This window comes from Dromaius novaehollandiae, chromosome 10, assembly GCF_036370855.1.
Source record: "Dromaius novaehollandiae isolate bDroNov1 chromosome 10, bDroNov1.hap1, whole genome shotgun sequence".
Taxonomy (NCBI): domain Eukaryota; kingdom Metazoa; phylum Chordata; class Aves; order Casuariiformes; family Dromaiidae; genus Dromaius; species Dromaius novaehollandiae.
The window spans coordinates 4,187,320-4,202,584 of NC_088107.1; the positions used below are offsets into that span (position 1 = coordinate 4,187,320).

The 15,265-nt window shown below is 41.6% G+C and overlaps 1 protein-coding gene across 2 annotated transcripts in view; it reads left to right on the forward strand.

The window, feature by feature from the left end:
- CERS3 (ceramide synthase 3) overlaps positions 1 to 15,265 on the forward strand; it is a 47,677-nt gene that overhangs the window by 14,353 nt on the left and 18,059 nt on the right. For both annotated transcript variants that reach the window (XM_064517894.1, XM_064517895.1), the window contains 9 exons: positions 641 to 823; positions 2,418 to 2,535; positions 4,174 to 4,292; positions 8,070 to 8,127; positions 8,241 to 8,291; positions 9,456 to 9,548; positions 9,853 to 9,981; positions 11,641 to 11,747; positions 13,193 to 13,349. In XM_064517894.1, the coding sequence (XP_064373964.1) occupies positions 642 to 823; positions 2,418 to 2,535; positions 4,174 to 4,292; positions 8,070 to 8,127; positions 8,241 to 8,291; positions 9,456 to 9,548; positions 9,853 to 9,981; positions 11,641 to 11,747; positions 13,193 to 13,349 (1,014 nt within the window). In that variant the 5' untranslated portion in view covers position 641. The remainder of the gene's footprint in view (positions 1 to 640; positions 824 to 2,417; positions 2,536 to 4,173; positions 4,293 to 8,069; positions 8,128 to 8,240; positions 8,292 to 9,455; positions 9,549 to 9,852; positions 9,982 to 11,640; positions 11,748 to 13,192; positions 13,350 to 15,265) is intronic.

Here is a 15,265-nt window from a genome sequence, read left to right on the forward strand (position 1 = left end):
GTGGCCCTCACCCTTCACTTGCCACAGCAAAGGACTTGCCTCCACATACGCTGCATGGGAAAGTGCTTCAGATAATGTGAATTGACAACGCTGCAGATTTCAAAGGCTCTGTGTTGGTTTATACCAGCGCAAGATTTAGCTCTATGATTTTCTCTTCCCCTCGATTATAATCCCACCTGCACGCTCAATGCAAGAGGTTTCCAACCTCCTGCAATTGAGTGGTTTTGGAGAAAACCGACACAACTCCACACTTCCATGGGTTCTTTCTTGGTGGCTGCTCTTGCTCATTCCTTGTTCCTCAGTTATGTGGCCAGGTCTGTTCAGCTTTGGATGACTTAGTCTGGAGACGCCTGGACATCTCTCCTCTACAGCCCCTGCGGCTTCTCTGCCGGGAAAGCAATGCAGAGGGCCTCTGCCGGGCCTGCAATACCAATGCAACCCATGTGTGCCCAGAGGACTTATTCTCTGGGGACCACAGCCTTGCTTGAAAATTCTGTAATTTGCTTGTACCTTATCTGTAGGAAATGTCCTACCAGCTCGGAACCACTGTTATACATAACAAGATGCAGTGTATTTTATTGCATGCATTTTCTTTTTACTATGGCAGGAATAATTTTGAATTATCTTTCTATTTGCTTAGCATGGCACACATATTAAAGACACTCAACAGCTGGTTCTGGTGGGAGAATATCTGGATGCCTGTCAATGTCTCATGGGCACATTTTGTAGACCGTGATGGCCTTGTCTTTCCAAAACCACATCAATTATATGCCACAATACCGTATGCTTTTGTGTTGCTGTTTATTCGATTCTTCAGTGAAAGGTAAGAAACATGCATGCAATTTTATGCTACTGTTAATTCTTGTTAATGCAAAAAATATTTGAAAATCAAGATATCTTTAAATCAGTAGTCAGATGTTTTCATAAAGAAGGATTAGCTGGTAGTTAGTTAAAAAGATCTAGTATTGATAATGTAGTGGGTAAAAAATTAGGAAATGTTTTCATTATTAGGAATGTGTGGCTGTGGTCCAGTCTGCAAAGAAAATATTTCTGTCAAGGTTTTTTGGACCAGCATTTTGACACTTCTAACTCTGTTTTTACTAGAGAGATAATTCTTCCAAAAACACCTAGTTGTCCTTTTGCTTTGCTCTTTTGGTGGAAGTGCAGAGTTATTTATCCTCCAAACCAAACTTCTCTGTTCATTAGGTGCTCTCCCAGAACATTTGTGTGAGGCTGATAAATCCCAGGTGTGTGACTGTCACAAATCTCAGCACACTGGAGGGATCTCCAAGTTTGATGTGAACGTTTTACGCAGCTCTAGTAATACTGATTCCCTTTTTCTCAGTTTGGCACTCGAAGATGGACAGCTTTGCTTCTGCAGCTGGAATCTTATGGGACAGGCAGAGATTGGCTCCACAGAACAAAGCTATTCACACATGGAGTTTTTCAGTGCTTTGACTTATTTGTTTGTTAATTATTGCTTGCCTGTTTTTTTTTCCTGCTCTAAAGAGTGTGATTAGTGTGTTTTTTTCAATTATTTCAGGGTAGAATGAGGAAATTTGGAATGTTGTAAGTTGGATGCAGTTAAGACAGAATCAGATAAGATCATGTCAGAGATCAAAAGTAATCTAGATCATATGCTTGCAACCATTCACAGTGTCTCCTGAGTAAATGCTTGCCCAGCTGTGTCTCCCTGCACTGCTGTTGGAAATCATTTGTGCGCACAATTAGCCCATACACCTGGCCTGTAATGAGTTTGCCTGTGAATGAGGAAAAGTGCCCGCTGTTCTGAGTAATGAGGAATCAATTGCAGCTATCAACAGGAATGAGGGGGCTTTTTCAGGAAAGCCTGCTCAAGTGGAAGAGCAGCAGTTAACCTGCTCTGCAGCTCTTCATGGCAGAAAGTGGAGAGAGAACGAGAGCCTTGGAGGAGGCTGGAGGAGCTGCTGTGTGCTGGAGGCTGTGGCAGGACCTGGTTTTCCTGGCGGTGGCAGTCCTGTGAAGCAATGTGCTAAATGACTCTCTGCCATTAGGAGAAAGTATCCCGGTAGCAATCCTTTAGCTCACGCAGAGAGAGCATCTGTTCTTATTTCACTCTCCCTTAACTATTGCCTGGCTCCAATCTACCTCTGAAAAATGCAAGGGCACAAAAATCGGGCTCTATCCTTTTGTTTTGTAGCATTTTAGGACCACACATTTAAGTCCTTGGGTTTGCTTTTTCAAAACTGCTAATATGCTATAGTTCCTTGTTGGGACTAGCTAGAGGGAGGTTCCTTTCTGTCACAGTGCACAGTCTTACATATCCTGTGGCAGATTAAAATGTTTCACACTTACTTTCTTCATATCCTGGCATAAGAATAGTTAAGATCTTGTAACTGTGTTGCGTTTTTAAAGTTTTTCCTCCAATGTCTTTTCAGATGTATTGCTATACCTCTAGCAAAAGCCTTAGGTATAAAGAATAGAAGACGTGTGAAGCCACAGCCTAATCCTGTTTTAGAGAGTTATTTCCGGGAGTGCACAAAACATCCATCCCAAGTAAGGATTTTCATTCTTTTAAAGTAGTTCTAGGTTTGGAAAATCCCAGATCTTACTGTTTCAATGAGCTATCAGCAATGACATCATGAGATGAGTTCCAGCTGATTGACAGATAACTTAATTTATTTGGGTTTATGTTGCTGTCCTGCTGACAGGGTATATGGCATCCAAAATAGAAAATATATATTTTCTAAAGATGTTTAATTTTCTGGCATGCTGTTCTAGGTTATACTGTTAATATTATTTCCAATGAAGATCAGTGTTCCATCTATAACTCATTCTGCCTGGAGAAAACATCAGCTGACATCTGTTGTTGGAAAGTGATACCATATTTATTGCAAGCAATAATATTGGCACACTGGAATGGAGCCCTTCTGATCTGTTATATTGCTGCATACTTAATCCTGGCTTACATGAGAAAGAAAAGCAAACAGTCTTTCCATTACCTTGCTGTTGATTTTTAAATTTGAACCAAAAAAAAAAAGACGACATTTACCATCTCAGAAAATGAAGCAACCTGACTGTTGATAGGAAACAGATACCGTGCTGTGAATGCACTCCCAAAAAGTTCACTTATGTAACTAAAAATACCAAGCAATTACAGCATTCCTATGCAGTTTTGAGGAAGAAATATGTGTTTTCTAATAATGAGGGATATTGACTATTGCATAGGACTTCTGCTTTCTGTCTCTCTCCCTGACATGCTCCTCCTGCGACTTTGGCCTGACACCACCAGGAGCAGATGGACTCATGTCCGCGAGCAAGCTCCTCTCTACCTGGGCAAGTCTCCTGGTCTCTGTTTTGTGTCCTCCTCCTGCATGAGGGCGGCTGGGTGATGCCTGGTGCCTGAGTGGAAGTGCAGCATTTTTTGCCTTGCCTGTAAAACAACTGAACCTGCCTCCTTGGGGTGTCCAGCTCAGAGGACTCGTGCTGGTGAAGGTGGTGCTGCTGCCACCCGTGATTTGCATGCTACCTTTGGGGAAGGAGCTTTCCCAGGGTGTGCTGAGCCCTGCACAGACCGCGTCCTCTGCCTCTCCTTGCAGAGGAGCTAGAGGAAGCTGAGAGGCCACCGCTGCAGCCCTGATTTCTTTTCAAGTGCCAAAAGGAGGCAGTCTGGGTCTTCTCCCAGAAACATTAGCTAATATGCCCTGTGTCACACAGTAGCACTCACCTTACTTCCAGGCCAGTGTCTCACCTGCAAGACTCTATTTAAATACAATTTAATAACCAATTTTAATTAGGTAAGACATTACACACTTAATGCCAATGTGTAAATACATGGCACTTCACCAAATCCTCCCCAGCTAAATCTCTTGCTTAGCAGTAAAAGTTGCATCTTCGAAATGTTCAGAAGTCACCAGAAAGAAAATAGCACAGTTTCTAGACCTGTACATTTCATGCCTGCTCTATTTATCAAAATTAATTGTGTCATGAAAATCCATGACTTCTGTGAATGTTACTTGAAAATTAAAGCAGGAAGCCTGCAAGGTAAACCCTCACAGATAGTTAATGTTAGTAATATTTTTAAATGCAGACCTCACAACAGTGAAGCAGTGTGAAGCCGATCTATGAAATACAAAATAAATGAAGATGGTGTCTGGCTAGATGTTGTTGCTAACATTATTCCTTTTTTTGCAGTCAGAGATTCAAGGTCTGGCCAAGAAGTGTAACTGTACAGTCCATTTGGTGGAAAAGTGGTTCAGGAGACGGCGAAACCTTGAGATCCCAACGGTGCTTCAGAAATTCCAGGAGGCTTTGTAAGAGGAGACAGCTGCTTTTTTGTTTATTGTGGGTTTGTTTTGAAAAAAATGCTTGGTCCTTGGGTGCCTGAGATGAGCTGCCCTTCCAAAGGGGTTCAATTCCATAAAGCTGGGTCTATCTGACTGGGGTTTTTGATTTTGTGCATACACAAGCAGATTGAAAGGATCTACTAATATTGCTCTAAATGCAGTGACTTCAAGTTTTAGGTTAACAGTTTCTCCTCTTTCTTAAAGAGGGAAAAAACTCTCCAAAATACTTTACTGTTTTCTTCACTGTGCAGTAGTGGACTTATTCGTAGGATCTTGCTATGCAGCACTTAATGAAAATATGCAGAGCACAGGAAAACACTTTTTCTGTGTGCCAAGAGTTGTAGGGGAAGAAAAATGCTTGTTCACCCTTGTGCAAATATGTATCCATGCTACTATGCATGCAGGAATCATGGCATCCGAATTAAATGGTAGAGGGCCCGGCTTGGACACTTGGTAGTCATATGGAACATAAACTCAAATACGCTGATGCGAAAGGGCCATTCAACAATTCTGAATGATTATAATGAATATTTAAAATGTTTCAAAACCTCCTGCATATGATCAAAAACCAGAAAAATCAGACTCTTGAATGCTTTTTGTAAGTATTTGAGAACTTCCTTGTACTTACACATTTTACAGTTAACTATTCCAGCATTATCCAAAACCTTGTACAAACCCCAAATCCTAAACTGGACAGGGTTTTACTGATAAAAGCTTTTAACATGATACAGCTCATCGCTTTTGGAAGCTGAAATAAACTGTACCAACACCTTCCTAATGTCCTGTATATTTGGGGTTTTACTAACATAAATATATTGGCAAAAATTCACATGGTTATAATATTTTACCTCTTTTAGTGTAGGTTATTTTAAGCACAGGAATGAGGGTTAAAAGTACAGCCACAAAGCTCTAAGTTGAATACTCCATCAAGGTTATTCTCGGTGTGAATCAATACAGTAATGATTTTGTGATGTCTTCTCTTGGGCACAAATCCAGTCAATAGCTGTTACTGTGACACTCTGAAGCTTAATTGAGTTGAGTGAACTGTCTTAGCAAAGTGACATCCATGGGGGGGTTTGCTGTTGTTTTTTGGATCAATTAACCTTGTTTTGCAAGCGACAATAAGATTTCCTGCTATCCTTACACAAGCTGCCTGCCATGGATGCATGGCTCTAGTCATACATGGCCAAAGACTGAAATTAAAACTTGCTTGGCAGCTTGAGTGAGAATGAAGCGAGCAGGTTTCTCTTGTGCAATTTCTGAACCATGTGAACCTTGCTCTTTTTCAGTGAGTTTAACTGGATATAATTCTCAAGGCAACAAATGAGGAGCAGAGTTATTCCACTTTAATAGTCGATGTTATGAGCACTCTGACGCTTTGAAAGCCTGGAATCTCCAACGTCACTTTTCTGAATCACAAGGAAAATCTGATGAGCCAGATCTAAAGCATACTTAAGCTATTACTGCTCTCAGTTAAGCAACATTGGGGTTTGGAAAGTTGTTCACATGAAACCTTCCCTGCCTTAAAAAACTTACCAGCCTTTAACTTCATCCACTAAAATCTTTCTGTTAGACTTAACAGAACAGATTCCTGAAACTGAATTAGAAACATAGTTGTTGTGCAGTTTCCCTAGTGGACATGTTCAGACATTAAAAGCCATTTGTCAGGTAAAATTTGGTGAATTTGGATGACACTTGCTTCAAATTTTGTTCACCAAATTCATAAAGAAGCTTGGCTAAATACAAAATGAGATAGTGCTCTGGCAAACTTGCATGTATAATGAGTTCATCTGAAGTCAATTAAGCACCCGGTGTTTATTGCTAAGCACAGTCAATATATCTTTGTGGGGCTGGGGACTAATGGTTCAGCCTTGTAAGGTGCTCTATGTTTTGGATCTGATCAGGAAACCACTTTAAGCAAATGCTTAACACTGAACTCAGGGTCAGTCCCATTAGGTCCCCTGGACTGCTTACGCCTGCCTGGCCTGAAATATGAGTACGTGTGCAGGCAGAATCAGCTCCCGCACAGAGGCAGTCCCCTGCTATGGCATTATTTTCCTGATGTCTCTTGGTTAACCCTGAGCCAGGCATTGCTTGCACATTCCACTCTACCCTTCCATTTGCTCTGCTAATTTTTGCCATGTACCTTTATAGTGTTCTGTCTGCACTGTAGGTGTTATAAAAGGTTATTTTCATGTCATCCAAGGAAAGATACCGTAAGGTTGAAAAACATAATGATTGTATATTATCATTTTATCTAGTGGCAATTTTATAGTTTTCTTGGTTTTCTCTGCAGGCGTAAGACACATTTCCTTGCCTAGCCTCTCCCATTCCGTGTCCTCATTTTTTGCTTGTTTGCTCTTCCCTTTAAAATGCAAGCTAACTCTTTGAACATCTCATTCTTTCGCCTGGGACACTCGCCTGCAGGTAGTGCAGAGCTCAGAACGGTGGGGCTGCCTTCACCAGACAGACTCTCATCTTCTCCTCTGACATGGCACTTCATTAACGTGTGTCAAAGACCATAATCATCATTTTTATGCATCTCTCAGTCCATTTGTACTAACTAAAGCGGTGTTCTTGGGAAGGCTTGCTCTCCCCCTTTTAGCAAATCAGCTTTCCGAGGTTCACTGCCCTCCCTCTGGGGACATCTCATCCTACAAGACTGTCCCAGCAGGTCCAGGGTCACGCATCTCCTCTGCAATCAGTGCATGCAGGTGGGCAGCGTTTTCCTCCTGATGCTGGAGAGCTGCTCTGGGAAAGGTTGGGCTGGTGGCTGCCAAGGAGAAGAGTGAAAAGGAAGAAGTTTCCCTCACCTGCCAAGGAGGGAGTGGAAGTGCTCTGGCATTCTCCAGCTGCACCCAGTCCCAGGGGCAATACCTCCCACGCTGGCTCCGGAGTCGTTGATTGCTGGCTCCAAATCACAGCATCCTCCTCTGACATATATAAGCAACAATGTAATTTTGGTTTGCTAAGATACATAGGAACTTTTTTTTTCCTTACCAGATCAGTGATGAAAACCTGAAAGTTTTATCTGCCTTGATGGATATCCATTTAAACCACAAAAAGCTAGGATCAAGCTTAGCTAAATGCTGGCAAGCCTGGTCAAAGGTTGAGGTTTACAGCTGATTAAGACCTCTGTAGTAACACAAACTTACCCCATAGTCATTGTGAAAGTTTCAGAGGGCTCCCCTGTTTTTATCCACTGATGTTGAGAGAGACCAAGAGAAATTAACTCAGCAATTAAAACAAGTTGATGCTAGTGCTTGCAGCACTCATCATATGTGTTCAGATTTGAAAGTATGCACCACCTGGCTGAAAGGTCTTCTGGAGATGGGGAACTGCGAGATGTTCTCAGTCCAATCTGAATACTTGAAAAAGATTGATACAGCAGGGAAGGTTGGTGTTCTCAAACACTAATAAATTCCCTGAGCAACAGATTTACATTTGCTGTGGCTGTTCTCTGGATCAGGTCACTTCTGGCTGGAAAATTACTGTAAAAAACACAACCAAGATATCCATACTGTAGTAATGTAAAATTATATATTTTTTGGCAATTAGTCAAAACAAGTGTTTGGATATTAATAATTCAGATACAGTTAATAGATAACTACATCTAATGCAGAGAGTGAGGACATGTTTATGTGAAGGTTGGCTGTGATATACAATGATTTACTGTAGTTCTGGCTCAGGATAATATTTATAAAGAAGAAATAATGTTCTTATTTTTTCTTTTTAATCTTGCAGCTGGCGATTTTCATTTTATCTTGCATCATCCATTGCTGGACTTATATTTCTATATGATGTAAGTTAATTTTGTAAAGACTTGACATTCTTTATTGCTTGAGTATTGAGGATTTTGAGTTAAGATTTACTGTTGCTTAGCTGATCAGTCTCTGAATCATCTGTTTTCCCCAGAAACCTTGGTTTTATGACATATGGCAGACGTGGGTTGGCTATCCGTTTCAGGTGAGCTTTCTGCATTGGGCCATTGGCCTCGAGGCATTCCTGGTCTTTCCCAGTTGAAAGGGGGTGATCCAAGAAGCGCTTCTCCCTTCCAGCTCATACCACCTTGGGAGGTGCCGTGCCAAAGCTGTCACCCGTCCTCGGTTCCTCCTGCTGACTGCTGCAGGACTTTGCCATGATCTGGCTCTCCTGCAGCTCAGTCCTCCAGCCAGACAATATGATCTGCACCCATCCCAGCTGTCCAGTTGCCCACAGCAGGTGCTGAGTGCGTTCCAGATTTCAGTGCAGAAACCACGAGCTGTCAGCAGTCATGAGGATGCTTGGAGGCACTATGCAGAGGGCTCGAGGCACCGAGCAGCCTGGTGCGCCCTGCCTTTAGTGAGCCCTGCTTTCAGTTCCTCCCTCCATGGGTCATGAGGCTCTGGTTCTTCCTAAAATATTTTACTAACAGGTGACTCCAAGCAAACTGCCTTCTTGTCCCCTGTTGGAGGTTTTTGTGTCCCCCCCTTCCCTCCTGCTCGTGTAAATCTGTGTCCCATCACACTGCCTTCTCCTTTCTCCTTGCCTAGGCAGGGGCCAAAAGAAAAAAAAATCTTGCCTTCTAGCTGGTTTTTCCCAGCTTCTCTTACTTGTGGGACCTGATAACTAAACCTATCCCCTGCCACCCTGGCGCACTACAGAACCGATTGAGCAGCCAAGCTCATGTTAATGCAGCATCTAGCCCTCTTGTTCCCTAGGCAGATGCATAGGATTTTAGTGGAAGCAGCGACATCCTAGTCATGAGATGCGTGAATGTTTAAAATGCTAATTGCTCCTTGAAATGAAGGGCTTCATTTAATTGCGGTTGTTTGTAATTAAATGCAGGAGCCCTGTGCATGTAGTTCTCTGACAAAAACATAGAAAAATGCATGCTGAAATTTGGAGGTGGGGGAGGAACTGCAGAAACTGAGAGTTTGGTTTGAGTAAAGGTTAAAATATTTGGCTCCCAGAACATCCTCCTTAATGAAGCCCAGAACAGGGATTTAGTTAGTTTAATTTTTTAAGCAAGACTCAGCAGAGGAGGAAAAAAAAAAAAAAGAGAGAGAGAGGAAAGGAAAAAAGAAGTAATTTCATTTGGCATTCACCTTGTGCTATTCTCTGTGTGAGCTGCATTTTTCTTCTTTGCAGACTTTGCTGCCATCCCAGTATTGGTACTATATGGCTGAGATGAGTTTTTACTGGTCTCTCTTATTCACACTCGGGATCGACAACAAAAGGAAGGCAAGTCGGCATGCTTGTTGGTGGCTAGACTCGCTTAGAAAAGAAAAAGAGAAAAAAAAAAAGAAGAAAAACCCAAACCAAAGTTTATAATAACTACTGTCCCGATACTGGATTTGGTGCAGCCACATGAGGGCAGCATCAGCCTGTCCCTGGCACTGCTGCACACATCTGTGCACCCCTGGCTGCCAGGCCACCTTGCCGGCACTCGGCTGCACCGGACAAGCCTTGCTGGTCACTGCACCCCGGGGAGACCCTCAGGGGCCGTCCTTGCTTGGCTCTATGTCCTTCCTTCTCTTCTTTGCAGGATTTTTTGGCTCACGTCGTTCATCACTTTGCAGCCATCGGGTTGATGAGCAGCTCTTGGTGTGGCAATTATGTGCGTATTGGAACGCTGGTGATATTTGTGCACGATACTGCGGATTTCTGGCTTGAGGTAACCCTGCCCCTCATCTTTTTTTTCTTTTTTTTTTTTTAATTTTCTTTATTGACCAGGTTGTGTTCAGTGATGTTTTAATCTCTTTGCCATCAGTTCCATAAGTTCCGTACCTGTCCCCACAGAGATGCAGCTTCACACGGTCATAAGTTGTAAGATCTAGATAATTTAGGCTGATATTCCATTACAGAATCGGTTATGAAAAAAGTGCGTAACGGAGAAGTCCTGCAGTACAGAACAGGGACTGGAAATACAGGTGCCTCCCTGGTTTATTCTTGTTTCACTGATAAAATTAGCCTGAGTTGGCTAGCCTGTGAACAGCTTGTCATGGTACCAATTCTCAAGCAAATTTAGCAACTAAAAGCTTGGCGACTACTTCAAAGTGTCTTAATTTTGTCAGCATTCACACCCCTGTGTTGGCCCAAGGGGTATGGCTACATCGTACAGTGCTGGCTGGAGATACTCAAACTGTTTCTGAATGAGAATATGTCAGGCACTGGCAGAAGAAAAGTTTCTCCCTTCTTCTCCCTCCCTGCACAAAGTATCGCTTAAGAAATGCTTTAAGATTAAGAAGCATCTTATTCTGCAGGCAGCTCTGTGTTCCTGGAGACATGCATTTGGGTTTCTCCAAAGAGGAACACACATTTTGTTTCCTTCAGTTGAGTTATTCTGGGTTTATAACACCAGGATTAAAGGCACAGTTTCATCACCTCTGGTGGTGGCAGCACCAGTGCAAGCAGCCCTTCTAGGCTGCTGTTTCTTGCTACTCATTTCTGCTCCTGATACTCTGTCAGCTGTGCTGGAACAGCTACATGTGGGGTCATGCAGTTCGTCTGATCCAAATTAAATACATATACACAGTTTTTTGGTGAGGCACTCTTAACCCTGAGCTGTTTTGTGACCCAGCTTATTCTGTGGCCACACAAATGGTTGTACTGACACCTGGTAGGACAGCACCAAGAAGGATGCTTATACTGGGTATGGGAATAACTGGGTTCAGCCCTGCCACTTAAAAAGAAAAAAAAAAATCAAGCTGCTGTTTAAGAGCCGGGCTTGGCACCTGAAACTTTGTTCACACTTGAACAGCTGGTTCTTCCCATGATGGCCAGGGTAACTCCTAAAGGAGCAGGGGAGCTGCATGTTTCAGCTGGGGGGAAGCAGTGATCAGGATCTTTCCCAGTGGGATGGAGACCGCAGCAAGGACCTCCAGGAAGAGGAAGCAGTAGCAGCTGTAGGAGGCACAGAGAAGGGTCTGTGATGTAGAGTTGCTAGTATGCCTGGGTGCGATGGGCCGTAGCGGCTCCTGGGCTGGTGGGTATCGCTGGGAGCCCATTCCCAATCTGCTGCGAGATAGAGGGATGGACCTCTGTCTCCAAGAGCACTTTGTGTTTCCATAGCACTCTTGTATTCTGATCAGAGAGCTGTTCTTCAGGCTTTGATACCGTCCTTTCATTTAAGATGAAAGGAGAAATATAAACAAGGAATCTGTTTTGATAATGCTTTATTAGGTATGAGTAAAATGATTGCTCTACGTGTCAAACAAGGAGGAAATTTTCTTCCTGCTTAAGTGGAATATGACTTCTTGTTTATGAAAATACTAGAAAGGGACTTATTTCACAGAATATTTGTAATATGTTTGATGGTTTTTATTTAATGCAGGCAGCCAAAATGTTTCATTATGCTCAGTGGGAGAAAACCTGCAAGATGCTCTTTATCATCTTTGCTATCATGTTTTTCATCACAAGAATCATCCTGTTCCCCTTCTGGTAAGCAATATTTGATGTAGTCACAAGCTTTTATTTCATTCCCATTTCCAGTGAGAGGTAGTTATTGGTTGTGATGGAAGAAGAAAAGGGACTGACTGGGCTTGAAAGAGTAGAAGATGAGCTTTCATTATTATTGCTCTTAGTGGCCACCTAGAAGGGTGGATGAAAACTGTTGTTTTCTTTAAAGTAGAAATTTAATTTAAGTAAAAATGGTTTAAAAATTAATCTCTTGAAAATGTGGTACCTTAGTAAAGGCTTTCACTTATTATTCAACTTATTTTCACAAACTGTAGTTAAATACTGTGTGCTGCTGTGTTTCCAAGGGAACTGAACTACTTAACTAAGAGAAATCACTGTCCCTTTCATTCCATCCCTCCTGCTGTAGCTGCAAAGCCAAACTACAGTGAAAGTCCTATATGATTGAATTCAATTTTTTGTAGTGCCTTCTTTTTGCTACCTAGTTCCTAGGTAGTAACCCACCTCATTTACCTACCTGGGGAGCATTCAGAAAAGGTGAACCAATTAATCTGTGAAGTCAACGCATATAAATTAGAACCTGTTAAATGCTCACATGACTTCAGAGTGCTGTGATTCAATCTCCTTTGGAGTATCCACACGGGTGCTTAGTGTGCTTAATGCTTAACATGTTTAGCTTTCAAAAAGTGTTTAATGTGTTTCACATTCACCGTTTCGCTGATTTGCTCTAGCTTGCCTTCATGTGCCTCCCTGCATGTGGACAAACCCTTAGAGACTCAAGCTGGTTAAATTAATAGTTCTGAACATTGATCAACACAAGGTTTTAATTTCCTGTAGTATTCTCTTTCAGAAATGCTGATGTCTTTTACTCTCTTGTTATTTTCTGATTAACTACACAAGCAATCTCCAATCATTTTGCTTCACTGAGTTTCTTGTTCTTGAGTTCTTGAGCTTGGAAGCAAAATGTGATGAAATTAAAGGGGCTTGAAAAAGCCCCAAATAATATAGAAGAAGTGAAGGCTCAAGATGGACAAAACACATCTTAATTAACAAAGAGCCCAGTTGAAAAGCCTGTAGGAGTTTCTCTAGAGTGTGGATTTCAGATTAGAGGGGATTTGCATGAAAAAGACGGAATAGACAAGCTCTGAGCTGCATTATATCTAGACCACACAGAGCTCAAGTTTTAAAAACCTGGGATTTTTCTAACCTTATTTAGACTACTTTGATGCAAGACTCAAATTTCTTATCTTGTGAAGTCTATATTTTAATTGTGATGCATAATCTAGTTAAACCAAGGTTTGCTAATTAATCTGTCATCTTTGCAGGGCTTTTTAATATTTTGTGGAAATAGTTAATCAGTTTGGAATGTGAAATTAGAAATTGTTATAAATAGCACAGGGAAGGAATCTTGCACCATGACAGTGATGTATTTGTTTTTTTTTTTTTTTTTTTTTTTTTTTTTTTTTTAGGATTCTTCGTGCCACGTTGTATCAGCCTACATACTATTCCACGACTCCTGTTATAGCGTATTTTTTTTTCAATGGGCAGTTATTGATCCTTCAAGGCTTGCATTTATATTGGGGTTACTTAATTTTCAAGATTGTGAGAAGATTCATTTTCGTAAAGGTAAGCAATCTTACTTCTGCAGAAAAATATGTGAGATGCCAAAAACAGGTACTAATACCTTTAGCAGATTTACTCAGAATGTCTTACTGTTTTCCTGAAATTTCAGGTCAGAATTTTTGAAAGTGATCTGCAAAGTATAAATATGTTCAGATGTCCTTTCTACCTCTCATCACATGTAAGGTCATAGATCAGGATACCAGAACTTTGGCTAGAGCCTTTTGTCTGTATCTCATGACTTGCTCTCATATGTAAATGGGAAGTGAGCTCTCCTGAAAATTGGAGCCCAAAGATGGTGCAGAACTCAAAAATCCTGTGTTCAGAGTGGCAGAAATTATTCCTCACTGGACCTTCTATGAACATTACAAAAAATGAGAGGAGAGATGAAATCTTTTAATGCTACAGAAAACTTGTGCTGAAAGTTCTTCAGGTATGTCTAAATCTGAATTCAGCTATACTTATACATTATGTTCTCGGATTAAGAAAACGTAAGCAAGCCGGTCTGGTATTATGTTATGAGACAGTGAAATATTGTTGTATTCAACTGGAGTGGAGAAGCAGTGCGGGTCTGAGGCATCATAAGCTGCTTTCACCCTGTACAGCAAATTAATGTGGGGAAAAAGCTGTAGAGACAATTTTGCTGCGATCTAGGTCTTGTTTGATTGCCTGAAGTAGTAACAGTTTCACAGGGTCTTGTCATGAAGTGTGCAGGGTGGTGTAGTGTAGGTAAAGGTATCAGCAGCATTTAGCAAAGGACTTTGCAGAATGTCTCTTAATATTTGGCATGACTATTGACAGGGGTATTTTGCTACTTAAGATGAAGCTTATGTTGTGCTATTGAAAAATAGTATTTCTTTTGAGGATCAAGGCAAGAAAACATAAAAGGATGGAGTCATCTCAGTTATGTCAAGCAGTTAATGCTGTGAAGCGTCTTAGGGAAATAGAAATATCCCTTTCTACCCATATTAATTATTATTTGACTGAGGACAGAAACCATCCTATCATTTACATTCTGGAAATAACGAGCAATGAACTTGGCAGAAATACAATGATACCCAACCTCATTGCCCAGGCATGGACTCTACTGCAGCAGTAATGGCCTGACCCAAGCCTCTCTGAAGTTGATGGAAAGACTGCTGTTGATTTTAATGGTATGGATAAGGCCCTAAAGTAGCAGCCAGTTATTGTGGCTATCGCTGCACAAATGAAAAAGAGACAGGTCAAATATCTTTGTTTTGAACTCTCATTGCTAAACAGTTGGCAGGGGAGTGCTGGATCCAAGCTTGTTCTGTAAGCCAAGCACTCCCCTACCCCTCATTCTTTTATTAATTTCAAGCAATATAAGCAGTTCTCCTCAGCAGAGCCAGTCTTTCTAAAAGATCCTGCTTGAAACCAGAGCTTTTGCTTTAGCTTTGTTGTTGATCTATTTATATGTCACAACCGTGGACTGTAGATAGTAGATCATGGTCCTTTAGGCCCAGATTTGCTTTGATGAGGAGGCCTGACTAATGCAAAGGATTGCTGAGGGATGAAATGGCTGACTTGGGGTAGCTTGGCCCAGCAACCGGAGTGGCTGTTCCTTGGGGTCCCGTATTGCAGTAACTGTGTGCCAAGTGGTATTGTTTATTCCCCAAAAGATGGCAGTTAGCACTGTTTGTGCTTTTGTTTTTCCCTCTTTCCACCTCACTGAATTTTCTTCATGAGTTTGACATGGATCTGAATGAAAAGTATCTTGCTTGATTAGGTACTTTCAGGGTGATCTTGTTTTGTCTTGTTTTCTGCTTTATTTAAACTTGACTCCTCACAGAAACTCATACAGTCAAGTTACATATCTGTTTGATCCTACTGGTCAATCTCAACCATATTTGATGGAGTTATTTGGTGCCTACAAGCCTTAGGAAAATAGACAGCTAGATAGC